Raw genomic sequence first — 27,374 nt, forward strand, 5'->3', positions numbered from 1 at the left:
CAAGAGCCGAGAACGGCCCGTGCAGGGGCTGATCCGAGGATCTCATCAAACCGTCAGATCGGTAGTAGCGATGGGCGGTGTGTACAAAGGGCAGGGACTTAATCAACGGGAGCTGATGACTCGCGCTTACTGGGAATTCCTCGTTCGTGGGACACTGTCTCAAGCCCCAGTTCCCATCACGGTTGGGGCTCAGTGGTTTACCCGAGCCTGACGGCGAAGGGCAAGGTACACGCTGGCCCATCCAGTGCAGCGCACGTGCGGCCCCGGACGGACATCGAAGGGCATTAAACATTAAACATTAATCGTTCATTAAAGGATTACGAAACGAAAAACATTACGAAATTACGTTCACACCGTCACGTCAAACACTACCGTGAACACATACATCGTCACAATGAGAACATCGTTACAATGGACGTTATGCGAACGTGAATGTTAAGCAGGAGTCCAAACCTGAGAATTCTGGAGACCAAAGCTGAAATCGCGAAAACGAAATAGCCTATTCTACTCCTGGAGATCCCAGGATTACCCACCCAAAATATCTTTGCGATCGGTTCAGCAGTTTTTACGGTACCTTCGAACAGACAGACAGACATTTGGTGAATTATAGTAAGATGACCATCAAATATCGAAAGCATAGACGTTACGGCTCTTCCAACAATACGGTACGTACAGGCCTTCGGCGTTATGCCTCACCTTCGGACCGCTTCAGACAAATTAAGCCCGAGGTTTCTTAATACAGTAGTGTATCGTTTCAGTAGTATAATTTTCGTTTTAATAATATAGTAAATATATCCATAACACTTTAATCCCAGTGTCATGAATACAAAGTTAATAGATTGAAGCGGTGTCTGGTTCATGATCAATGATCTAAGCGGTGTTCGGCACTAATATTAATAACCGCGGAAGTAAGGAATTCGCCTCGGTTCTTTGATAGCAATATCATTTTCATAACTAGTGAGGTACCCGTGCTACGCACGGGTGGGAGGCCAGAAGCCAACAGACAATGCAGAAACGGCGAATGCTAAAGCATGAAACCAATAAATTCCACATTCCTGTAGCACCTTCAGTTGCACGTCAAACATGGACCGCAAGTTTGTAAAGGACTTCCATGAAAAACGTACCCATTCGCAAACAAATGGGTACGTTTGTTCTATACGCAGTCAATGGCGAATCTGCATATGGCGATCCGCGAATTTCACGTTTACAAAGTAGAAACCATCACGGCATTTCGTCATTCACTTGAACACGATATCTCTTTTTTAAATTCCAAACAGCATAACTCCAATCACAAATTAAATAACATTAATACAAAAAATAAACTTTTAACAACATTCGTGACATAAACAAATATTTAAATCCTGACGTGAAGTTTCGTATGGTTGGGTGAATACAATTACGAATTCAAAATCATACTTGTATTCACTCAATTCCAATCATCAATTGATACTTTAACAAAATACTGTTTTAAATGACGGTTGCATTGGGATATTATCAAACCAGCTCATTGCCGTAACCTGTCCACTTCCGTATTCGTGGCAGGTTCGTAACTCTTCAGGATTTTCCTCAGTTCCGCAATGAAATGTTTATGAAATACTGTTCAGCCGTTTTTCTTTGTATAAGTACATGTCATGTTCTTTTGGTGAATTATCGTAGGATTTTACTGCAGGGGTTCCAGGAAATCGTTGCGATCGGTGCATCCATTTTTGCGGTACCCGGGACAATAACGTTAGGCGGGAGTCCAAACCTGAAAATGCTGGATACCAAAGCTGAAATTGGAAAAACAATATAGCCTATTTTACTCCAGGGGGTCCCAGGATTACCCACCCAAAATATCGTTGCGATCGGTTCAGCCGTTTTTGCGGTACCTGGGAACAGACGGACATTTGGTGAATTATAGTAAGATAATGATAACGGAACGTTAATATTATAGTTAATCTAATCGTAACACTAATCCCTTCGTTGTGAATGCAAACATACTGGAAGTTAAAATATATCATCTTCTACATATTAAAGTAGCAGCAGTTTTGTGTCCGTTACGTCATTACATCTATGATGTCATTACGATGGCTGACTCCACCAACTGACATTTTAATTTACTCATACACCGCTCACTACGGGAGATGCAGAAAGGGTCATTCCTCTTTGGGGTATGTAGAGTACAGTCGATCTAGGGTCGAGTCTCAAGAACATTGGGTGTGTGTTCATTTACCAAGGTTCTTGTGGAGAGAGCGCCAAGTGGTTTAAGCATTCGAGCAAGTACTCCATTCAAAACCGTTAATGAACGGCTGGCTTGGCAAGCGCAAGCTACCTGCTTGGTAAATGAGCGCACCCCCAACCCTTGTAGGGTACATTGATTACAGTAGATCTTCCCTCAGTTCTGCAAGTAAAACTTACCTCACGGATGTCGGGATTCCTCCAAATTTCTTTGTTTAATGTTATAAACAGCATCAACGACTTTTTAAAAAGCTAATCATGTGTGTTTATGGTTTATAATATATTACAAGCCCTTTTTACTTGTTTTATTCATAATTATGATGTCATAGGTCACGTGGTATGGACGCAATCTTGGAAAAACGTTACACCTCTATATGTCTGAAACAGCTCAATGGGAAAAATTGAAACAAGGCTCATTGGAATATATCAACGCTTGATCTGATCAGTATGAAAAAACAATTCTCTGCAACTGTTAGTACGATGGACACGAAATTTTCACCATAGGAATGCCTCCTCCTGTAGAATATTTTAATGATAATTATAACCTCATAGGTCACGTGGTACAGGTGCCATCTTGAAAAAAATCGAAAAACGTTGCACCTCTATATCTGAAACCGCTCCATGGAAAAAAATTGAAACATGGCTCATTGTCAAGTACTCTCCATTGGGAATAATATATGTTAATGATTATGTCATCAGTTCCTTCATTATGATGTCATAATTCGATGGGGATAACAGGTTTTTCTTTTGGTTTTTTTTGTATACAAGATCGAGGCTCGGGTAAGAGCTAACATTGATCACAAAAAGACAAACTGACACATAAAACATATGATAAAGGGAGCGGGAGACAAGATGGAGAGCAGGGATATCGGGAGATCTGTGGGAGGGAGAGGACTTGGGAGAGCGCTTGGGGAGAGGAGGCATGGGAAGGTGGGGTTGGGAGAGGTAAAAAAAACAAAAACACGTGGACACTGCTAGGACTTCCAGGAAAGAAGTTGGTATTTCAAAAAAGTGGATTTGGGGTGAATTAACGGGGGTAGAAAAGATAAAAGTTTTGGATCGGGAAAGATGAGAGATGGTGGTGAACAGCTGTTTTAAAGACCTGGAGGGAGGAGTGGGATTGAAGAGAGTGAGAGAGTTTGTTCCAGAGGCGGGAGAAAAGAGGAATGAAAGAGTGAAGGTGAATAAAGTCTTGATTTTGGCAGTTTAACCATAAGAGGGTTGCTGGCAGATCTTGTGCGACCTGTAGGAATATTTGGGGACAGAGCACAGAGAGAGCTGGGGGAGCAAGGCCAGAGAGGAGTCTGTAGAAGACAGACCACCAACCAGCCTGTGGTGAGTGAGTGAAAGGCCCTCGGAGTTAGCTTCATCGCGGGAGATTCAATGATTTTGAAAGCTTTGGTTTCAACAGCGTGAAGCCAAGCTAGGTGTGAGGCAGGAGCACCGGCCCAGAGGGGAGAACAGTATTCCATTGAGCGGCGGATGAAAGTATTGTATGTGGTGAGGAGCTGAGGTGTGCCAAGCAAGGACTTCACACGACGGAGGATGCCCAATTGGAGACTGGCTTTGGAGGCCAGCTTGGAAATGTGGTTTTCCCAGGTAAGATCATGGCAGATTGTGAGACCCAAAAGCTTGAATGACAGAACTTCTTGCAGAGGATTGTTGAGAAAGTAGATGGGAGGGTTGTCCAGTAGGTCTTTTTGGAGAGACATGGTGAGAGTGTGAGATTTGTCAGGACTGAAAGACATGTTCCACTTGTTTGACCAGTCTGTGATTTTGTCCAGGTCTGCAGAGAGTGAGGAGGCTGTAGACTGCCGATCTGAGGGATGAGGAATGGAGCGGCAGAGAGTGGAGTCATCAGCAAAGAGATAGAGGATTTTCCTGAGAGTCGGAGAGATCATTGATGAAGACCAGAAAAAGCACAAGGCCCCGAACACTGCTTTGGGGAACTCCAGTCTGAACAGGAAGGGGAGATGAGAGAAAACCATTCAGGGCCACACGTTGACGACGACCAGAGAGGAAGTCTGCAAGCCATGCGTTCAGATTTCCATAGATACCTTAGGAGGAAAGTTTGGTGAGCAGAGCGGGGTGCCAGACCGTATCGAAGGCACGTGATGTGTCGAGAAGAACAGCTCTGATTTCCTGTTTGACATTAAAGACCTCCATCCATTGTTTGAGACAGCAGAAGCTGCATGTCCAGAGTAGAATGACCTGGTCTGAATCCGAGATTAATCCATTGGAGAAGAGGAAGGATTTGATGTCAGAAGCGATGATTGATTCCATGACCTTGCTTATTATTGGGAGCAGGCTGATTCGTCTGTTGTTGTAAGGATCTGTTTTTGCAGCTTTTTTGTGTAAAGCTGTGATGTTGGCCGATTTCCAAGCAGATGGCAGATGATCTTGAGCAAAAGAGAGGGTGAAGAGAACAGAGAGATGGTAAGATAGAGTGGCAGAGCAGGATTTTCGGACCTGTGGGCTGATGCCGTCTGGTCCAGTTGCAGAATCAGAGTCGAGGTTTGACAGAAACTTCTCCATCTTGTCAGGAGAGAAGGACACAGAGTCCAGGAGCAGCTGGGTTTGATTGGGTAAGGTGGGTACAGAAAGAGATGGGTTTGGGACACAAGATTTTGAGGCAAACACAGAGTTGTGGCATTCGGCTTTTTCACGTGCGGTGGCAGCTCTGTAGCCGTTTGAGGTAAGGGAGGGGATGGAGGGGGAACAAACACCAGAAACAGATTCGACAAGATGCCACCACGATTTGGAGGAGGGAGACAGGTTTGAGAGTTCAGTCTTGAGAGCAGTGGTGTCACTGGGGTTGGTGTCACCCAGTGTGGTAACTCATGGTGTCACCTCCCTACCTCCCCCCCCCCCCCCCCCCCATGGACCTCCACCCGAACCAGACCATACAGAATCCTTAGTAATGTTTTTTCTCCTAATGTTCTTCGTAAATCGTAATTCCCATATATCACCGAATGTAATGGCAACAGTTGTGACAAACGACTAGCAAAATTAAAATTACACCTTTAATTACAATATCATACGCACAACCTAAATGTATTTACATTTACATAGTTTCATGTGGTTAAAGTGAAAGTTCGGTAAGAAAACAATAGAATTCGAAGTAAAAACGTTCAAGAACTACATCAAAATTATGTTGATTTTAACTTTATTGTTACATGATACATTAATGGATTAGGTTTGCATAATCAATAACGGCCCAAATAATGTAGAACTTGTAGACAATTGCATATGGAAATATACTCATCAATGAAATGATACCATAAAAATAAACAGGAACAAATACACAAGCATTTCAGCACTTGGTGAACATCTCGACTAATTCAGAACTTTCCTTTCCTGGCCTTCAAACTGTGAACTTGTGAATCACTTCATCGAAATCAATGCCTTTGGCCAACTCGCTTTCAATTGATAATATCACAAGATCGGAAAGCCTTGACTGTCCCATGGTAGATCACAAATAGTTCTTTATAAGTTTCAGCTTTGAAAAGCTCCTCTCACATGAAGCCAGACACACAGATCGTCAGAAATAATTTTGGGCTTAGTGAAAGGGTTGGGAGAGATTCTACGAAGTCCCATTCAGCTATGAATGTCAAAACGTCTAATGTTGCCCAATCTTTGGCTTCTTCCAGATCAATCTCTGCTGCTTTCAGGTTCCTTCTCAGCCTTGGTATTTCTATTAAAAGCTCACTCTCGGATACCTCATCATAGAAAGTGGTCAATTTTGGAATGGACAGCTTTAACTCTTCTTCAGTGGCAGATATGAGACTCTTCACTTGAACAGCCTCAAACATGGCTGCTACTTCCTTGATGGCTCTTGATCTGATCTGGAGTTCAGAATGAAAGCGATCAATGCACTCAAGCATCGCCCTCTTATTTTCTTCTTGCAGAGTGCGTCCAGCATCGCTTGCCTGCTCCCCTGCCATCCTCTTCTTGAACCTGGCTCTTCTCTCCACTGCAATTCCATATTCGTCTGATTTTAAAAGCGCCTGTTCAATTGCATGCTCCACTAGGTAACTGCGCTCCTCGTGCAGAAAAAGTCTTAGTGCCTCTAGCTTTGTCACCACCTTGTCGAGAGTTAAGCCCTTAGTCTGCAGGTACTGCTGTGTAAGATTAACTTCCTGAAGTACATCCCACCAGAAGTACAGGCAGCACAGAAAAGTTAAATCACAGACAGCAGGCAAAAGACCTTGTGCTGCTCCTCTTGTGTCCAAATTTTTATGTGGATCACAAAGAGCTTCAATTGCAGCCACAAACTTTTCTTTAACTGGCTTAACTTTAACTGGCTTTAAATTTTCAAACTTTTAACTGGCTTCACATCTGCATCATGATGAGCACTCCAGCATGTTGTTGATAGCCTTTTCATTGACATTTCAGTATGGTCAATTAACACATCCCATCGATTGGTGGAAGCAGCAAAGAAAGAAAACATTGTCTCAAGAGTTCCAAAAAATGTCTCACACGCATTTTCATTGCATTTTCAGCAAAAGTGCTGACTGCACAAGTTAAGCGAATGGTCGACACATCCGTTTGTCTCACCACATGTTGCTATACTGTACACCCCAGGAGGTAGGGGTAGTCCGAGAAGGGGAGTGAGGGAAAGAGAGAGGAAGGTAGCGGTAAGGACAGTGGGGGGGGGGGGGGGCGGAGGAGTATGGGGAGGGGGAGGGGGAGGGGAGTGGGGAGACAGAGAGGGATGGGGTGTTCTTCGGATGTCTCATGGTTATGTACTTTCGGGCTCAGTTTCCACCACTTCTGAAACCCAGTCACAAATTTGGATGTCGTATCTGTAGCACGAACGGCAAACAGTCGGCAGCAAAAACAGTATAAATTCTCGCTGACGAGTGAGTAAACCATCCATGACCGCAGAATTTTCTTACCATTTGGCATCACCTTGTAAAACCACTCTTTTGAAAGCTGGCGCACATCTCCCTTTGCTTTTGCATCTTGCCGTGCCGCAACATTGAAAGGCCCGTCTTTGTTCTGGAAAGAAGCACTTCTCCTTTTGATGATTTCTACCCAAAAATGATCTGGAACTGGTATCTCCCAGAAAGAAACGTCACATAAAATTTGCAAATCTTTCTCCTTAACGTCACTCATCTCATTTACAGTGTCATGGCTAGAGTCACTTTCAGCACTCTCTTCTGCTTCAAATTCTGCCATTTCCACTCCTTGCTCTTCTGCAGAATGCATGCTAGCATCAGAAGAATCAACTTTATCAATTGGACACTGACGAGCAGTGTCTTTTGATTAACCCTGGCCATCATCTGGTCTTTTGACATATTGAAGCATGGATCCAGCAAGTGTTTTGAATGATGTAATTCTTGCCTCTTTTGCTTTCCTTTGCTGGCATCCACTTGACCTCTTTGATATTGATTTATGCACTCCATGTGGCATGATAGAATATCCCTGCACAATAAAAAAAAAAAGACAAATTAGCAATATTTGAAACAAAATACATAGTTGTAAAAATATAGAATAATGTGATAAATATAGTTGTAAATTGCTTAAATGTAATTGTAACCGTCAAGGTTCAGGTTATGTAATAGAGGAGCACTGCGCAAATGAGATCTCATTCTCAGGAAACCTTGGGTCTCGTACAGAAGCCGTTTATTCGTTGGCTCCGTGAAACTACAACATGATAAACGAGCATGAAATTACCGACAGATCTCATTACAAGCTACAAAAATTGCAATTCACAATTTCGGCTTCGACACAAACAATTACACTTCTTGTCGTTCTGTACGAGAAAACAGCAATGGCGAATACGGACCGTTAGCAATGATATACACATCAAATCGAATTCTTCCAGCTAAAGAAACAAATGTCCTATAAACGACCAATGTGATAAACGTTTTATGTATCAAGGAAACGAATGAGATTACTGATTACATACCAACTATGGATCCTTAATTAATCTCTCGCAAGACTTCAGTGTTCACTCTCAGCACGATGTTCTCCGGTTCGTAGAACAAACATGGCCGCTACAAATTGCGTCACCACATGATCGCGCTCCAGATCGTGAAACTTATAAAGACTTCACTAATTAAAAGATGGAAATAGCTATGGGGCCTAATGTTGCCGGTGTACGTCACAAAAATCAATATGTAAAGTGCTGTTAAGAAAAACAAGGTGTGAACCACCGTTAAAACCTCATTCCCACAGCTGCTACACCGCCACAACCTTTAGCATGGCAAAACCAAAATGAAAGGTTTGCTTAGTTATGAAACCTCATCTGGTTGGCAGTCATTACAGTAATATTTCTTAGATTATATGAATACTAACAACAAAATTGTTTTGTAAAATCTTTCTACATTGAATTACAACATTATTAGTAACTGAGCGGAAGCCAAAAGCCTTTTTTTATTTTCTCCTTCTTTTTCTTTAATTACTACTTCATTCTCAAAAAAGTTATTGATATAGGTTCACAAATACTAATTACCACAATATTGTAGCTAAAACACCAGAAAATTTGACAAAAGCAGCGACTATAAAAACACCAGCTGCAACGAAAACAGCGTGTGGCGAATGGGGGAGGTGTTGAGGGTGTGGCGATCGGGCTGCGTGATCCTCGTTTCGTTTTTGTTGCGGTCTCGTTGCGGTCTCGTTGCTCGCACTTCCGGGCTTGATTCCCGGTCCAGATTAAATTCCCGCTAGTAGGAATAAATGGAGAGTCTCTCGGGAGAGGATGGGGAGGGGTCTTTTAAATCTGTTAGCAAACCTCGGAAGAGAGAGAGGGGAGGCCAGGTGTCCTCTGATGAGGTGTCCTCAGTTGGGAAGCCCAAGCATAGGGCTTCCCTCTCCCAGGCCTCTGGCAAACCCGTTGATTCGCTCGATAAGTTTGTGGTCATTGTGGCGGCCGTTGAGAGGCCTAATCGTGTGGGTCCGTCCAACCCTATAAAGTTAGCAGAGCTCATAAAGAAAGAGTTCGGGGAAGGTAGTGTCTGCGAAAGTGCTTCGGTCGGGCGACCTGCTCCTTGAGTGCAAGTCAGCCGGGCAAAGGGACAAGGTGTTGAAAGCAACCCATTTTGGTGAGGTCTGTGTTTCGTGTCAAATCCCAAAGTACATGAGAGAATGTCGTGGTGTCATCTATGGGGTGTATTCGTCCATAGAAATTGAAGAGATTAAGAGTTACTTGGCCTCCAGTGGTGTGACTGAGGCTCGCTGTCTTACCACATTCAGGGATGGAGAGAAGGTGAACACCTTATCAGTCTTGTTGTCCTTCAGTGGTCCTTGCCTTCCATCAAAGGTAGTGCTCGGCTATTTGGCCTTCACGGTAAGAGATTACATCCCGGCTCCTCTTAGATGCTACAAGTGTCAGAGGTTTGGGCATGCGGCCCCAGCTTGTCGGGGCAAGGTTCACTGCAGCAGATGCAACGGCGAGCATGAGCGTAGCGGTTGCCCGAGTGAGCAAATGCATTGTGGGAATTGTGGTGGGGCGCACAGCTCTGCTTTCCGAGGCTGCCCGGTTTTTCAAAAAGCAGCGCTAATTCAGCAGGTAAAGGTAAAGGAAAAATTAACTTACGCTGAAGCCGCTTCAAAAGTTTCTGGGACTAAACCTGCCTCGTATGCAGGTTTGCGTAACTCTAATCCCATTGGCTCGGTGAAGGTCGCTACCCAAACAGTAGGAGTCCAGACTGAAACTGAGCGAGTCGAGTGTCGATCAGAGAGAGCCAAATCTGATTCAGATTTAAATATTTCTAAAGACGCGTTTATTGCGTTTATTTCCGAATCTATCAACTGCTCTGCAGTAGCGTCTAGTCAAACGGACAAAATCCGTGCTGTGTCGGTTGCCGCGGCTAAGCATCTGGGTTGGGAGGAATTTTCCATTGGTCAGATCCACGCTCTGTTGGGGCACAAGAGGAGCGGGTCGAAGTCCAGGCCTCAGAAAGACCCCCCCCCCCCCCCCCTTTCTTTAGGACCGAGGCTCCTTCAATGGAATGCGAAAAGTTTACCTGCTCACGGTTCAGAGTTTATTAAATTTTTAAGTGATCTCATAGTAAAACCAGATATAATATGTATCCAGGAAACTTGGTTAAAGAGCCACATTTCATATAGGATTCCAAATTATTTGTTAATTCGCAGGGATAGAGCTAGGGGCAGTGGGGGGGGGGGGGGATTTGGGGTTTTTGTGAGGTCAGGAGTTCCTCATAGGGTTATAGATTGTCATGTGGAGTTGGAGTGTATTGTGGTTATATTTCCTAGCCCTAGTGAGACCTTCTCAGTGGTTAACTTTTATAATCCGTGTCTCTCTTTGAATGTTCTTGCGCTTAAAGAGGTTTTATGCAAGTGCGAAGGGTCAATCTTTTGGTGCGGTGACTTCAACAGCCACAACACTCTATGGGGCTCTAAGCTCATGGACAGTAATGGTTCTTGTGTGGAGAAGGTGATGGACGACCTTGACTTGGTAATACTGAATGATGGTAGTGGAACTTTCATAAATCCTGGCTCTGGTCGGTCTTCCCCTCTTGACCTCACGATAGTCTCTGCCTCGCTTGCAGCAAGGTGTGAATGGAGGGTTCTTCCAGACAGTCTGGGTAGTGACCACCTTCCGGTGTCCACTCACCTCAAATTGGAGAGAGACCTGGAGGGGTTGGATAGGCCTCCCTCTTGGAGTCTCTCCAGGGCTAATTGGGGTAAGTTTTCCAGATGTTGCTCCGAGGTGGTCAAGCCTGAATTATTTAACGAGAATCCTGATATCTTCAGTAATAGTTTAGTCAAAGGTGTTTATCGCAGTGCTCTCGAGTCTATCCCCACTTGTAAATGTCAGATCGGTCAGAGAATTAAAGTTCCCTGGTGGAATGAGGAATGCGCGAGGGCCATTAAGGCCAGAAAGTCTTCCTTTAAAAAAGTTAGGAAATCCTTGCTGCTTCAAGATGCCATCGAGTTCAAGAGAAGAAGAGCTCAAGCTCAGCGGGTAATTAAACGCGCCAAGTCAGAGTCTTGGCGAGCATTTTGTGCGTCTATTAATCCGGACACCTCCATTAGTTCTGTTTGGCGTAGGGTTAGAAGTATGTATGGCAGGAATGGTGGAGGGTGGTCGATAGCTTGGTTGGTCAGCAATAACGCCCCTGTTTATTCAAGCCAGGAGAAGGCCTCTGCTTTAGCGGCCTTCTTTTCACATCAGTCAGGTGATGATCCTGTCGATTCGGAGTCAGGTGAGGCCAAGCGTCAGTTTGTCTCCCAGCACAAAGACATTCTCTGTGATGTGAGCCCGGATAATTCTCCGCTTAACATGGATTTCTCTCTGGGTGAATTAAAGCAGGTCATTTCCAATTTCCAAGTCCAAGAATAGTGCTCCTGGCTCTGATTCGCTCACTCACTCCATGTGCAAGCACATGGATGATAGTGTCTTGGAAGTGTTTCAGGTGTTGATCAATAAGGTCTGGGTTTCAGGTACGCTCCCTGGTGCGTGGAAGCACTCCATAATCATTCCTGTTCTAAAGCCTGGTAAGGATCCTACAGACCCATCCTCTTATCGCCCTATAGCTCTTATTTCTGTTGTTAGCAAACTTATGGAGAAGATGGTTAATGAACGCCTGATATTTTACTTAGAAAAGAATAATCTGCTTAATAGATGTCAGAGTGGATTCAGGAGGGGTCGGTCCTCTTCAGATCAAATAGTCTCTCTGGCGAATGACATTAGGAAGGCTTTCATCGGCCGCGAGTCGGTGCTGGGGGTTTTCCTTGATATTCAGAAGGCCTATGATTCTGTCTGGAGGGACGGTCTTCTGTTTAAGATTCACCAGTTAGGCATCAGGGGCAGACTTTTCTGGTGGGTCCGTGATTTCCTGTCTGGCAGATCTTTTCAAGTGCGTGTTGGTGCTGCTCTGTCCTCCGTGTTTCTCACTAAAAAGGGTATTCCTCAGGGTAGTTGTATTAGTCCCACCCTTTTCAACATAATGATAAATGATGTTGCCTCTCTTCCAGGGGTGTGGGGCAATTTGTCTTTGTTTGCCGATGATATAGCTATCTGGGTTCGGGGCAGGAACTGTGCGTTCATCTCCAAGCGCCTTCAGGCTGATGTTGTCAGTATTGAGCAGTGGGCTGCAAAATGGGGTTTTGCCATCTCTGGGCCTAAGTCTAAGCTTGGAATCTTTACTCTCAAGAGAAAGGTCAAGAACGTCAGATTAACAGTCAATGGCACGGCCCTAAAAGTCTCTCCAGTGGTCCCCTTTTTGGGGGTGATCTTTGATAAGGGCTTAACCTGGAATGCCCATTGTGCCAAACTTGTAGCTAAGTGCTCGAAGGGTCTCAACCTTCTCCGTTGTATCTCGGGTACTTCTTGGGGTGCCCACCAGGATAGCCTCCTTATCTTGTACAGAGCTCTAATACGTTCGCACTTTGATTACGGGTGTCAAGCCTTTTGGGACATGTCCCTGTCCATCCAGAGGAGGTTGGAAGGAGTTCAGTCCAAAGCTCTCCGCATATGTCTTGGTGCCTTTAAAAGCTCTCCAGTGAGCGCTCTCCTGGTTGAAGCGGGTGAGCTGCCTTTGTCACTTCGATGGGAAGTGTCTATTCTCAAATACTGGTCCAAATGCATTTCCTTCGGGGTAAATCATCTTGGCAGTTCTCTGTTCCTGGATTGCTGGGAGTATCATGCTCTCGGTAATCTCCGTCGGCTTCCCCCTTTTGGTCTCAAGTGTGTCAGGGCGGTTAAGGGGTTGGGGTTGGACCTCCCCCCGGTTAACACAGCCAATAAAGTGTCCCTATGGCCGCCTTGGACCCTCGTGGTTCCAAGAATTCACTTGGATTTACAGAGTATGACAGACAGGGACAATCCCGTCGTGACAAGTAACATGGCTGTGGAATTCATTCACAAGTTCTGGAGTCAATCTCTCCATGCTTATACAGATGGCTCCAAAGATCCGGGTCTTCGCCGTACTGCGGCTGCCTTCTGCATCCCTGATGTGAAGGTGACCAAGGCTTTCAGGCTTTCAGACCACCTGTTGGTATTTTCGGCAGAACTTTATGCAATTGTTTTGGCTCTTCAATGGATTATAGACTTTTATCCCCTCAGCGCGGTCATATTTTCCGACTCCCTCTCGGCTCTGATAGCGCTTAGGTCGTTCCAGCCTGGCAGTAGGAACGAATTGGTTCTTGAGGTAATTCATCTCGTAAGTTTGGCCCATTGGAGGGGCACGGTCGTCGATCTATGCTGGGTCCCGGCCCATGTGGGCATTGCAGGCAACGAAGTGTGTGATCAGGCGGCCAAACGCACCCTCAATCTGGATTTCGAAACCCCGGTTCCACTAGGCCAGGCAGACCTCTCTAATTTAATTAAACAGAAAATTAATGTTATATGGCAAAGTCAGTAGGACTCCTCCCCTAAGGGGAGGTGGTGTCACAAGGTGCATCCATCGATCGCGTCCTTGGGGTTGTCTCCCCGGCTCCCTCGCAGGGAGCAGTCTATCTTATCTCGCCTTAGAATTGGACATTGTTTTCTCAATTTTTATCTTCACAGGATCGGGTGCCATCCCTCGGGGTGGTGCGATCGGTGTAAGGTTCCCGAAGATCTGGACCATGTTTTTTCCTTTTGTCCGCGTTATAATAACGCTAGATCTCGTCTTCAGCTTTCTGTCCGCGGAATGGGGATCACGTGGTCAGGTCTGCCGGAAGCCTTTTGCTGGCTGGATCTGAAACATCCTGGGTTTTGTAGAACAGTCTTAAAGTTTATCAAAGAGACGGGGTTAGCAGTGTGAGGCTCTAGTTTTTCTCGTGTTAACCTCCTGGTTGGTTTGTTTGGATGTTAGGGTGCGTGGCGTATATAGAGCCTCGCGGCTCTGAAAGCACCATTAAACCTCAAAAAAGAAGAAGAAGAAGCAAACAGCGTGTGCTTGTAGCGCGTGCAGACGAAACCACGTGATTTGAAGCGTCATTGTAATTGGGTAATAATGACCGCTCTGACCGGAGCGCATTAGAAGGTTCATAAAGTAAATTAGCATAGAGTTTTAGCCTTGTAGGTATATTGATACATGTAAGCTGGGCTTACGGAAAATGTTTTTAGTTGTTATAACTAACTACAGGGATATTTTTATAAAAATTAATAAATCTCTGCTGAAACACTGCAAAAATTTGGTGTCACCCCCTCTGATAGTGTCACCCGGTGCAGTCCGCACCCCCTGCACCGCCCTAGTGAGGCCAGTGCTTGAGAGCAGAGATATATTGTTTCCTGGCTCTCCTGAGGGTAGACACACACTTGTTCCAAGCTTTGTGAAAGGAAATGAGATCACCTTCAGTTGGATTAGCCTTCCATGAGGTGAAGGCATGTTGCTTCATGGCAACTGCCCCACCACAAGCTTCAGTGTACCATGGACGGGAGGAAGGGTAAGACAACTGAAGACGAGATGGGATAAATCTGTGCATGAGAGAGAGCAGTTTACTTTGGAAAAATTCCCAGGAAGAATTGATGTCAGAGGCAGTGGAGATGGGAGACCAGTCCAGATGATTGATGGCTGTTTGCAGACCGTGCCAGTCAGCCTGAGTGAAATGCCAGACTCGTCGGCGCTGAGGAGGCTCTCTGAGAATGGCCAGAGGGATGTCCACGGAAGAGAGAAAGAACACTTAGTCTGATAATTTTGAAATTTAATGAGCGTGATCTATGCAACAATTATATTAGAGAATATAAATTTATGATGTCATCACTCACGTGGTCTGGCAGCCATATTGGATCAAAGAAAAAAAACTTTTAAAAATCGGAAAAGTTGGCTCACACCAAGTTGACTGCGCATGGTAAGTATTCTATGAATACCCTCAGTTTCATATTTGTTTTGACTCATTTTGCCGCACATGCAGACCGCTAATTTTGTGTTGATATTACGATTACATTCTTAGATTAAGAATGCTTCCCCTTCACACCATTTAATGTATACAGCCGCTAGGACAAAGGCAATTGGCATTCGCAAGGATTCATTGAGTTCCAAATTGTTTGTAAAGGGGTAAGAACTCCCATTGAGCCATTTCGCTGGTGAGCCAGGCAGGGCAACACCACTCCAACCTTTTAGTCCTGGCATGTGCCTGTGCTACCTTCCAGGGAGGCGAGGAGGTTTATCATGTAATATTCACATGAGAGAGTTAGACAACCTGGACTCGTGAAATGGAATTAGAAATAGTTAGAGTTATAATTAGCTTTGGGTGAAGCCGGCTGTCCTGTCTGCTGTCGTCTGAAGGACAGCTCTCCTCCACCCACCTGCGTGCCTACTGCCCTGTCAGCTGGTCATCAGTTTTGCATGGTCCACTGATGAAGACGCCAGACACCTGGACATTTGTTGTGCCGGTCACATGAGCCGATAAACAATGAAATGGGGAAGCTGCTGAGTGGAGATGGAATAAAGGAATGGATGCCCTTCCTCAGAGCCACTGCCCCATGTAAATATGATTATTATGAATTTCCGATCACAATAAAGTACAGTGCCTTCAGAAAGTACTCACACCCTTTGACTTTTTTCAAATTTGTTGTGTCACAGTCTGAATTTAAAATGGATTAAGTTTGAGAATTTTTTGTGATTGATCTACATATAATACCCTATCATGTCAAAGTGGAATTTTTAATGGAAATGTTTACAAAATAATTAAAAATTACAAGCTCAAAACGTCGTGAGTCTATAAGTATTCAACCCCATTGCTATGGCACTCCAAATTGAGCTCAGGTGCATCCAATTTTCTTTGATCATCCTTGAGATGTCTCTACAACTTGATTGGAGTTCATCTGTGGCTAATTCAATTGATTGGAACTGATTTAGAAAGAAACACACCTTTTGTATATGGTCCCATAGTTGACAGTGAATGTCAGAGCAGAAACTCTACCATGAAGTCCGAAGAATTGTTTGTAGAACTCCAAGATAGAATTGTGAGAAAGCATAGATCTGGGGAAGGGTATAAAACAATTTCTAGAATGTTGAAAGTTCCCAATAGCACAGTGAGTGACATCATAAGGAAATTGAAAGGGTATGGAACTACCCAGACTCTTCTTAGAGCTACTGAGCAACCACGCAAGAAGGTCCTTGGTCAGGGAGGTGACCAATAACCCAATGACCACTCTGACGGAACTACAGAGTTCCTTGGCTGAGATGGGAGAACCTGCTGGAAGGACCACAGTCTCTGCAGCACTTCACAAATCTAGGCTTTATGGGAGAGTGGCCAGATGGAAGCCACTCATGAGAAAAAGGCACATGACAGCACACCTGGAGTTTGCAAATGGGCACGTGAAAGACCCTGAGAGCGTGAGGCAAAAGATTCTGTGGTCTGATGAGACGAAAATATAACTCTTTGGCCTGAATGCAAATCACCAAGTCTGGCGGAAGCCAAGTACAGCTCATCATCCATCTAACACCATTCCTACCATGAAGCATGGTGGTGGCGGCACCATGCTATGGGAATGCTTTTCAGTGGCAGGGATTGGGAGACTTGTAAGGATAGAGGGAACAATGACTGGTGCCAAATACAGGCAAATCCTTGAGGAGAACCTTCTTCAGAGTGCAAAAGACCTGAGACTGCGGTGAAGATTTACGTTACAACAGGACAATGACCCCCAAGCATACAGCCAAAGCAACACTAGAATGGCTTCGGAACAAGAATGTGAAAGTCCTTGAGTGGGCCAGCCAAAGCCTGAATCCCATTGGCAATCTGGGGAAAGACTTGAAAATTGCTGTTCACCGATGCTCCCCATCCAACTTCACAAACCTTGAGCGAATCTGCAAGGAAGAATGGGAGAAACTCCCCAAATCCAGATGTCCAAAGCTGATACAGACATACCAAGAAGACTCGAAGCTGTAATCCCTGCCAAAGGTACTTGTATAAAGTATTGACCTGGGAGGTTGAATACTTATTTAAATTAGATATTTCTGTTTTCCATTTTTAATCATTTTGTAAAAATTGCTTTAAAAAAATTCCACTTTGATATTATGTGTAGATCAGTGACAAAAAATATCTCAATTAAATCCATTTTAAATTCAGACTAACAACAAAATGTGAAAAATGGCAAGGGGTGTGAATACTTTATGAAGGCACTGCACGAGGTACTATGCACATTGGGAGATTTGGGTCGAGAAGATTCTCAACAGCGAGACCAGAGAAATGAACTTTTTCATGGCAACTGCCTGGCAATCACGTCAATTTCATGGCAATCAGGTGAGCTGTGGATAAGCTGACCTCTGCCAAGCAATAAGTAAGTATTTAATGTCCTTGACTAGAAGGAGTTATGTGTAGATAAATGGCCATCCTGACACTGTTCTTACTCCAGATATGGAGACCAGTCTTTCAGAGAGAGAGAGTGGAGGGGGGGGGGCGGAGGGGGCAGTGTTACAGACCTGGTCCAGGTGGTAAAATGGGGGATAGATTAGAATAGTTACTTAATAGTACACATTGGAGTAAGTGTGGTGTATTTATCATCAATGATAGTGTTGAGTATTGTTATGAATATTGGGGTAGCATGATATATAGATCAGGTAGATCTGAGTAGGTATCATGCTCCGACTGTCATGAAGAAGAAGAACCATTTTGATATACATAAGCAGGGACATGTTTAGCCCGAATGTCGGATTAAGTGTATCTTCGTCCCCATTATGAGGAATGGGGCATGTTAACTAGTTATAGGGATTATGTTAACTACTACCTTGTTAGTCAAATCTCTGTGATCTATCCTTTGTCCCGTATGGCACAACACCAATAGACACTAGACAGGCCCATTAGCACACACGTACTAATTAAATTCCTCCCCCTCCCGTCCCCCCAAACACAATGAAATTCACCGGAAGTGCAGACAGGAAGCGCCCATGCATTGCGTCAACATGGCGATAAAACATCGAGCAAGCAGACAAAATAGACATGCCCAGAGGGGCAGCGATTGGATGAGACACCACCAATAGGGAGACTCAGCGAAAGCGACAAACTCATTGGCCACCGGCCGATGGCATGAGAGCGAAGTGACGCGGCCATTGGTGGAGAGCTGAGCCTGTGGTGTTGGCCGGCAGGGATTGGTGGAGAGAGATCGACATTTTCTCTCTTGTGCTGGACCCTCCCTTGTTCTGGACCCTCCCTTGTTCTGGACCTTCTCCCTGCGCTTGACGTTGCCCCTTGCGTTCTTGACCCTGGACCCTTGCTTGTTGGGCGACGATGGATGGTGGAGCGCTGACGAATCTCCTCCCCTGCGTTCACGTGAGGAACCTCGCGAGCGATCGCGCGGGGACGCGAGGCTTGCCGCTGCAGTGTGCGCTGGCCTGGCAGCACTGAGTGAGAGGTTCGCGCCAAAGACCGAGTGGTTACCGCCAACACCGGTGCCACGTCCGGACTGCGTGCTCGAGCCTGACGATCCATGACACACCAGCCAGTTGAGCTAAGTGTAATAAATCACACACCCATTCCTTTCCGCGTTTTTTTTATCCCTTCGTCCGTGTGTACGTCTGGTGTGGGAACGCTCCATTTTAGGACATTTATTTAACCGGCGCGTTTCATTGTTCTCGGGTTCCGCTTAATAAAGCTGTTATTTTTGTACATTTTTATTCTGTTCCCGCTTGAGTTAATTTCCCCAGGATTGAAGGCTGCTGTCGGGATCCGTGAGGTAAGTGAATTTCAGCAGCCTCACCCCCTCCTCCCTCCCCGCGTGAATTAACTCTGCCATATTTGAACTGAACACCTTCGGAGTTGAAGCTTGCGCGGTTAATGTTTCCTGGTAAAGATTTTAATCACCAGGGACACGACAGTATGTATTTGGAAAGATCTTGTCTCCCCCGCCCCAGTGTCTGTATCTAAGTCCACCTTTCCGCCTTTCCACATTATTGAGCCTTCCCCACCATTTATCTGTCCTTATATGTAGTTTTTCTTTAGCTAAACAGCCATTCAGCGCGGTGCGCAAAGGTGGAGTTAGTGCAAGGGCATGAGACGTGTCAGAAACATGCCCATGTATGGATATCTGTCTGGCTCAAGGCCAACGGATGGGCTGGTAAGCACGCAACTCAATCACCATTTGTAAAGGTGGGCCAATGGGCACAGATGATGCGGTCGGCCCCGCAGGGCATTATAAAAGTGCACACACCGCATGTGTGGTGGTTCGTGGTTGTTAGCTGGTGGTTTTTTGGTGCTTCTTCGGTCCTTTGTGGTTCTGTAGTCCTATGTGGTTTGTGGCTCTTTGGGCAACACCAACCAACAGGAGTTAACTCATGCTCAGAATATGATCACTCACCTCCGCTCAGGCAAACGATCGCCTCCAAATTGGCATTAAGCCGGCCATTCACAAAGCGACTGCTTCTGCGTCGGTTTTATAGCTCCTCACACGACTCATTCACTGTCATGGCATGGGGCTGTAAGCGTGACAATATAATAAGTAAGGAATCGTTTTATTTCTTATTGTCTATATATACACAGTGCCTTGCCAGAATAAAATGAACACCCTGGTGATAAACGAACTTAGTTTTAACAATATGTGATGCAACCACAAGTAAATAGGCTATACATGTTAGTATGTGGTAGCATTCTTTGGCATCATAGAGTGCTGGAACCCATGAAGGAATCAAAGTGTTGATATTCTGCATGACAGCCCGATGCAGATTATATCAAATGTGGAGCAGATTTTGTTACAGCTTTTGCTTATTGCTTGGCAGAGGTCGGCTTCTCCACAGCTCCTCATACATTGAGATGGCATTAATGTCAGCACTGTGTGCTAAGTGGATTTCTTATGTGGAGTACCAGCAAAGCTTTTGCAGAATTACAACACATTTACTGCAGGAAGATGACGTCACACAAAACATATCCAGAACCACCTCTGCCTGGAAGAGACGGAATGGGCTACAGCTTCTTCGCTGGGCACCACAGAATCCTGACATGAATACCATCAAACACGTTTTGGGAATCTGGATCGGGAGCTGTGGATAAGCTGACCTCTGCCAAGCAATAAGCAAAAACTGCAACAAAATGCACTGGACATTAAATCTGGATCAGCCTGTCACGCAGCATCATACGATATATATAATTTGGCTTGTGTGTTTGTGCCTCTCTAGATCAGGCTTATATGCACTTCTTTGCAGTGTATGAACTGCTGAAGGGAATGAGTTGAAATTTGGTGGTTGTACCTAGAGTGTGCCTGGGAGGCTTTTAGCCATTAAAAAAAAATCATAGTAGCTGTGGTTATGAAGGGTGGATGAGGGATGCAATTTCTCTATTTAAATGTGTATTTTGTTGTGCCGCTCCCAGTGGGAGGGTGTATTACAAGTCTAAGAGGTATACAATATTATTATAGTATCGCTGCACAAAAACCATATAAAATCGAAAAATACATGGCCAATTTACATACATTCTCTGTATTTTAAGCACTCCTAAACTGCTGCTCAGAATAAGTTGGAAAGTAGTGGTTATACTCTGGATGTGCATGGAAATGTTCTCCTAAGTTTGGATGGACATCTCCAACTTTGATTTTTACTCTTGTGTGAAAGTGGGGCATCAGCATAAAAAGTGGGTGAATTATCAGACCTGATAACGTACTCCTGCACTGCTGGGCAGAATAACTTGAAAACTGGATGTTATTGCTAAATCAAATAAAAATTAATCAAAATCCCAGAAATTGGAAACAAAATAAAGCCCCTCCTTCCGCCCCCCACCCCCACCAGGCCCACTTGCAGCTTCCGTAGAGAGCTGGCGTTTCTAGAATCATTAGTTTTATTCTTCCACGGGCTCTAGCACTATATATGTGAGATCTGGTTTAAGTTTAACTTATAAGCTGAGTCATCCTCAGCCGAGATCACGGCGAGGTCACGTCTTTTCGAAGCTGTTCCATGCGCTCACGCTTTCGAAGCTAAGTGATCTTTCACATTTGTGTTTTTGGCGTATCTTTATCTTTCTTTCGGTGTATGTACCTATTGGGGTGACTTTAATAGGTTTCTCGGTGTTGGTTTTTCATACCTGTGTACAGAATCGTCGGTTTTTTTCGTATCGTGTATTCTGAGGCCTAGTGTAGTGCTAGTAGTAGTAGGCTACCGTATCCTCAGACCTTGGCTTGAGGCTTTTGTTTTTTGTCTCAGCGGTTCTTCGATCGCGCTGCAACTACTGTCGGTCTCTGTTTTTCACGGTCTTTTCACCCATTGTCCCTTGTTTTTAAATCTCAAAAAAAAAAAAAAATTTTTTTTTCCTTCCCTGTTCTTATCTGCTTGTACATTCTTATTTGTTCTTTCGTTCTTCGTTCTTTTGCTCTTTCGTTCTTCGTTATTTGTTCTTTCGTTCTTCGACCACGTTGTTCGAGATCACGTGATCAAGTTGTTAATACATGTTTCATCCGTCCCCTGAAGAACTTTATTATTATGTCATATTCTATAACACTTTTTTCTACTTCTTCTAGAAAAGGATGCTTTCGACTTGCTCACCAATTCTATTCATTCAAAAAAAAAATTCCATCTCTTACAGTGCATCTTTCATTCATTCCCTAAACTCTCCAGAACTCCACCCATCCTTCAGCGTCCTCAAACGTATTTTTGACTCGAATGTCTCAAGAAACTCATTTTGCAATAAATGTTCGTTTCCCATAAATTGTACACTTTTCAAAATCCACTCACCCCTCCCCTCCAAATCTTCCCCATCACCCATCTCTGTCAAATCTTCCCCCTTGCCCCTCCCCCCCAAATCTTCCCAAACACCCATCCCTTTCAAATCAACCCCCCTGCCCCTTCCCTCCTAAACTCCCCCCACACCCCTCCCCTCCGAGACTCTCCCTCACTCCTCCCCTCCTAGACTCCCCTCTCACCCCTCCTCCTCAAAGCGTCCTCCCCGCTTCTTCCCCCTTCCAACTTTCACCTTCATCTTCCTCAACCTTCTGCCTCACTCTTCCCCCTCCTCAAATAACACCTCACTGCGCCTCACCCAAACACCATCAAACCTTTTGTCCGCCCCATTCTTCCCTTTCTCCAAGCTATTCTGTAATCTCTGACACACCTGCAACAGCTCTCCCGACCTCTTCCTCCTCTTCCACATCCTGCCCTACCGCTCCCCCCCCCCCTGTTCTGTATCCGATGCTCCCCCTTCCTCTTCCTTAACAGTATGGACCTCAAACATCCGGGGCCTTCGCTCAAACTTAACTGATCTCTCCATACAGGTTGCTTCTGACAAACCAGACGTGATCTGCTTAACAGAAACCTTCCTCCTTCATGATGCCTCTGATTCCTTGGTATCTCTCCCAGGTTACTCCCTCCTCCGGTATGATAGACCTGAGCCTCGTCCTGGAGGTGGGGTTGCTATCTTTATAAAAAAACTCTCTTCCTCACTCGCCCTGCACTGCCCTCTCTCCACCTCACCCCCAGGAATATCTTTGGCTACGGCTTCCCCTTCGCTCCCACCTTTTGTTCATATGCGTGTTGTACCGTCCACCAAACAGTGATGACTCCATCTACATCTCGCTGTCTGATAATATGGACCAACTTCTATCTACCCATCCCAACTCTCTCTTCCTCATATGTGGTGATTTCAACTGTCACCATGCGAGTTGGCTGGGGGTGGGTACCTCTCTCACCAGCCATGGCTCTTCAGCAAAGGACTTCTGTGACTCACTGGGACTGACACAATCTGTCAATTTCCCAACCCGGATCTCAGTCAACGGAGAATCTTCTCTTCTGGACTTGGTTATGACTAACTTCCCTGAAAATGTCTGCTGCTCTTCTTCTGCTCCAATCGGCTCTTCTGATCATGTGCTTGTTAAAGTGGACATCTCTCTGACCATTTTCAGAGAGCCTCCTCAGCGTCGACGAGTCTGGCATTTCACTCAGGCCAACTGGCATGGTCTTCAAGCAGCCATCAATCATCTGGACTGGTCTCCCATCTCTACTGCCTCTGACATCAACTCATCCTGGGAATTCTTCCAAAGTAAATTGCTCTCTCTCATGCACAGATTTATCCCTTCTCGTCTTCAGTTGTCATACCCTTCCTCCCGTCCATGGTACACGGAATCTTGTGGTGAGGCTATTGCCCCGAAACAACTTGCTTTCGTCTCCTGGAAAGCAAATCCAACGGAAGGAAATCTCATTTCCTTTCACAAAGCCCGAAACAAGTGTGTGTCCACCCTCAGGAGAGCCAGGAAACAATATCTCTCCGTCCTCAGGACCGAACTCTCTTATCTGTCTCCCTCTTCCAAATCCTGGTGGCATCTGGTAAAATCTGTTTCTGGTGTTTGTTCCCCCTCCATCCCCTCCCTCACCTTAAATGGCCACACGGCTGACTCCGCACGTGAAAAAGCCGAATGCCTCAACTCTGTGTTTGCCTCTAAATCTTGTGTCCCAAACCCATCCCTCTCTGTACCCACCGTACCCAGTCGTACCCAGCTGCTCCTGGACTCTGTGTCCTTTCCTCCTGACAAGGTGGAAAAGTGTCTGTCAACCCTCGACTCTGATTCTGCAACTGGACCTGACGGCATCAGCCCACGGGTCCTAAAATCATGTTCTTCCGCTCTTTCACTCCCTCTCTCTGTTCTCTTCACCCTCTCTTTTGCTCAAGGTCATCTTCCATCTGCTTGGAAATCTGCCAACATCACCGCTTTGCACAAAAAAGGTGCAAAAACAGATCCCAGCAACTACAGACCAATCAGCCTTCTCCCAATTATCAGCAAGGTCATGGAATCCATCATTGCTTCAGATATGAAATCTTTCCTCTTCTCCAATGGCTTGATCTCTGATCATCAATTTGGTTTCAGACCTGGACACTCCACTCTGGACATGCTGCTTCTGCTTTCTCAACAATGGATGGAGGTCCTCAATGCCAAACAGGAAATTAGAGCAGTCTCCCTTGACATATCACGTGCCTTCGATACAGTCTGGCACCCCGCTCTGCTCAACAAACTCTCCTCTTTTGGTATCCATGGAAATCTCCACGCATGGCTGGCGGACTTCCTCTCTAGTCGTAGTCAACGTGTGGCCCTGAATGGGTTTCTCTCATCTCCTCTTCCTGTTCAGGCTGGAGTTCCCCAAGGCAGTGTTCTGGGCCCTGTGCTTTTTCTGGTCTTCATCAATGATCTCTCTGACTCTTGAAAATCCTCTCTATCTCTTTGCTGACGACTCTACTCTCTGTCGCTCCATTCTTCATCCCTCAGATCGGCAGTCTGCAGCCTCCTCACTCTCTGCAGACCTTGACAAAATCACAGACTGGGCAAACAAGTGGAACATGTCTTTCAATCCTGACAAATCTCACACTCTTACGATGTCTCTCCGAAAAGACCGACTGGACAACCCTCCCATCCACTTTCTGAATAATCCTCTCCAAGAAGTTCTGTCACTCAAGCTTTTGGGTCTCACTATCTGCCATGATCTTTCCTGGAAAAACCACATTTCAAATCTGGCCTCCAAAGCTAGTCGCCGACTCGGCATCCTCCGTCGTGCGAAGTCCTTCCTTGGCACACCTGAGCTCCTCACCACATACAAGGCTTTCATCCGCAGCTCAATGGAATACTGCTCTCCCCTCTGGGCTGGTACTCCTGCCTCACACCTAGCTCGCCTTCGCGCTGTTGAAACCAAAGCATTCAGAATCATTGGAATCTCCCGCGATGAAGCTAACTCCAAGGGCCTCTCACTCACTCACCGCAGGCTGGTTGGTGGTCTTTCCGTCTTCTACCGACTCCTCTCTGGCCTTGCCCCCCCAGCTCTCTCTGGGCTCTGTCCCGCAAATATTCCTACAGGTCGCACAAGATCTGCCTGCAACCCTCTTTTGGTTAAACTGCCAAAATCAAGACTCTCTGCTCACCTTCACTCCTTCATTCCTCTTTTCTCCCGCCTCTGGAACAAACTCCCTCACTCTCTTCAATCCCACTCCACCCTCCAAGTCTTTAAAACAGCTGTTCACCACCATCTCTTATCTTCCCCCATCCAAAACCTTGATCTTTTCTACCCCCGCTAATTTCACCCCAATTCCACTTTTTGAAATACCAACTTCTGTCCTGGAAGTCCTTGGTGTCCTTGTGCTTTATACTTCTCCCCCCCCCCCCCCCCTTCCCATGCCTCCTCCCCCCGGGCCCTCTCCCTTCCACACATCTCCCTGCTCTCGGATGTTGTGTTTGTGTGCTTCCCCTTTTCTCCCCAGCTTGTCTTCCGCTCCCTCTTTTTGTGTATTTTGTTTGTCTGGTCGATTTGTTTGTGAAGTAAATGTTAGCTCTTTCACGAGCCTCGATTCAGTATACAAAAAAAAACAAAGAAAAAAAAAAAAAGTTGACCCGGTGTGGCTAGGTCTGAATTTTGATCATTCAATTTCGTTTTATGAATAGTTGGACAGGTACGATGCTTGACAAGATAGGTAAGAGATAAAACCAACCTGTCCCATCGACTGACTGGCAAAAAAAAGTTAATGTGCACAACTCTTATTATTTGCTAACAAAGGAACATTTCAAAAAATTTGATTTTATTCTGAGTCATTTGGTCAGATATCGTAACATATGTGTGAATATGTTCTCTTCTTCCAGCAGGGTTCAGAGCTGCAGCCTGTTTACCAGCCGGTTGTAAGAGGTACGATGTGTTTATGGATGTAGCAAGCGTTTGACACACAAATGGGCTCAAATTAGAGCTATTTTAGCGAGGTCGTGCCATTTGGCTGGCTATGACGTACATATACATGCAGCCTTACCCTCATATATATTGGCTTCCTCCCACAGGAAGGATTGGGCACAGTTACCAGATCTCCTGACATGCCTTTAAGATCCTCATATGGTATTAATTATTTGCTGGAACACATTACAATACCAATACACTTCTCCACCGAAAATCATGGGACACGTCTTTGTATTTGTGAGGATTTCCCATGTTTGCCCAATTTGATCATGATGATTGTCATTATCAGAGATGCTCTCAATAGTCATTAGTCAAGGAGCAGACGATCATTGCGCGATTTCAGAACATCATGTCCTAGAGGAAACACAACGCTGTTGTTAACCTAGTCTCAGAGCAACAAATTAACAAAAGGGTTGTGTGTGTAAGCATAATTAAATAGCTTGCTATTATTATTATTATTTTTACAGCATAAACGTAAACCTTTGCCGATCAGGTCCCTTGCTCCCTCCAAGGAAGCCCCCCCGGTTGGAGGAAGCTACCACAGGAAGCATGCTTCCAACCCCCCAACGAATGGAACTGCTTAATGGAGGAGATTCCACAGTGAGATCCATACATCCATCCTTTTTTAAATCTCTTTGCATCTCCTTCATATTCCACCCCCACCACACCTCTCCCTTTTCCCTCTATCAATCATTCATCCATCCATCAATCCACTAAGATTTCCTTAAATTTTACCATGCATGGAATAATATATCTATATAAACAACATCTTATATAAACTAGTACTCCAACTCCCTACGGAAGCTGCAGGAAGGGTCATGTTATTATCCTCTTTGGGGTATATAGATTACAGTAGATCTAGGCACAGGTCCATTTGTCTCTTGTGATGGATGTGATAAGCATAGAGTGGCAAGGATGTCAGGATTCCTCCACGTTTCTTTCAGTTTAGTCTTAAGCAGCAGTAGGGACTGTTTAAAAAGGTAATAATACATGTTTGTGGTTTTATAAACATTTTTTAAATTCCCTATAATATAATTTACAATAGCCTGGTGTTGGCTTAGCGGTTAGGGTGCCGGCTTAGGATCCTAGGATCCTGGGTTCAAATCCCGGTCGATCGCTGAATTAGCGTCAGGAAAGGGTTGACTCAGCCTGTCATCCTTCCGAGGTCGGCAAATTGAGTACCAGTCCACTGGTAATTCCCTGTGTGTGTCAAGTGGCGACGAACAGTGTTGGTGGCAGGAAGGGCATCCGGCCGTAAAACATTGCTTCAAAAAGGGGGCCACGGTGCCCCAAAAAAGGCCAACCCCGCTCAGCGGGGAAAAATGGACTCTAATGGCTGTTCCTATCATATTTACTTCCGTCAGGGTGTCAGGGTAATAACGCAATCACAACAACCACTTGAGGAAGGGGGTATTGTTTTGTAGTAGCATGAATATTATGTTAGTATCATTATTGTTGTTATTACTTTTGTTATTATAAATGGCCTTGGAATAACGCCATGATAAGCCTTAACTTGCCATTTGTCCAAGGAAGAAAATCCCCAAGGGTTGGTGGGATAGCGGTCGTGTAAAAGCGTCACAATAAGTTATTTATACACCTTAACATGGAGTTCACCCAAGGCAGAAATTCCCCTTGGGG

At 45.2% G+C, this 27,374-nt stretch overlaps 1 protein-coding gene across 3 annotated transcripts in view; it reads left to right on the plus strand.

Moving 5' to 3' along the window:
- Window positions 1-27,374, plus strand: part of LOC137432596 (focal adhesion kinase 1) — a 134,189-nt gene that overhangs the window by 82,949 nt on the left and 23,866 nt on the right. For 2 of the 3 annotated variants that reach the window (XM_078783396.1, XM_078783398.1), the window contains exons 11-12: window positions 25,652-25,694; window positions 26,230-26,336. In XM_078783396.1, the coding sequence (XP_078639522.1) occupies window positions 25,652-25,694; window positions 26,230-26,336 (150 nt within the window). The remainder of the gene's footprint in view (window positions 1-25,651; window positions 25,695-26,229; window positions 26,337-27,374) is intronic. The other variant, XM_078783397.1, reaches the window with a different exon arrangement.

The sequence above is a fragment of the Myxine glutinosa genome, chromosome 8, assembly GCF_964187855.1.
Source record: "Myxine glutinosa chromosome 8, kmMyxGlut1.1, whole genome shotgun sequence".
In the NCBI taxonomy this organism is placed as follows: domain Eukaryota; kingdom Metazoa; phylum Chordata; class Myxini; order Myxiniformes; family Myxinidae; genus Myxine; species Myxine glutinosa.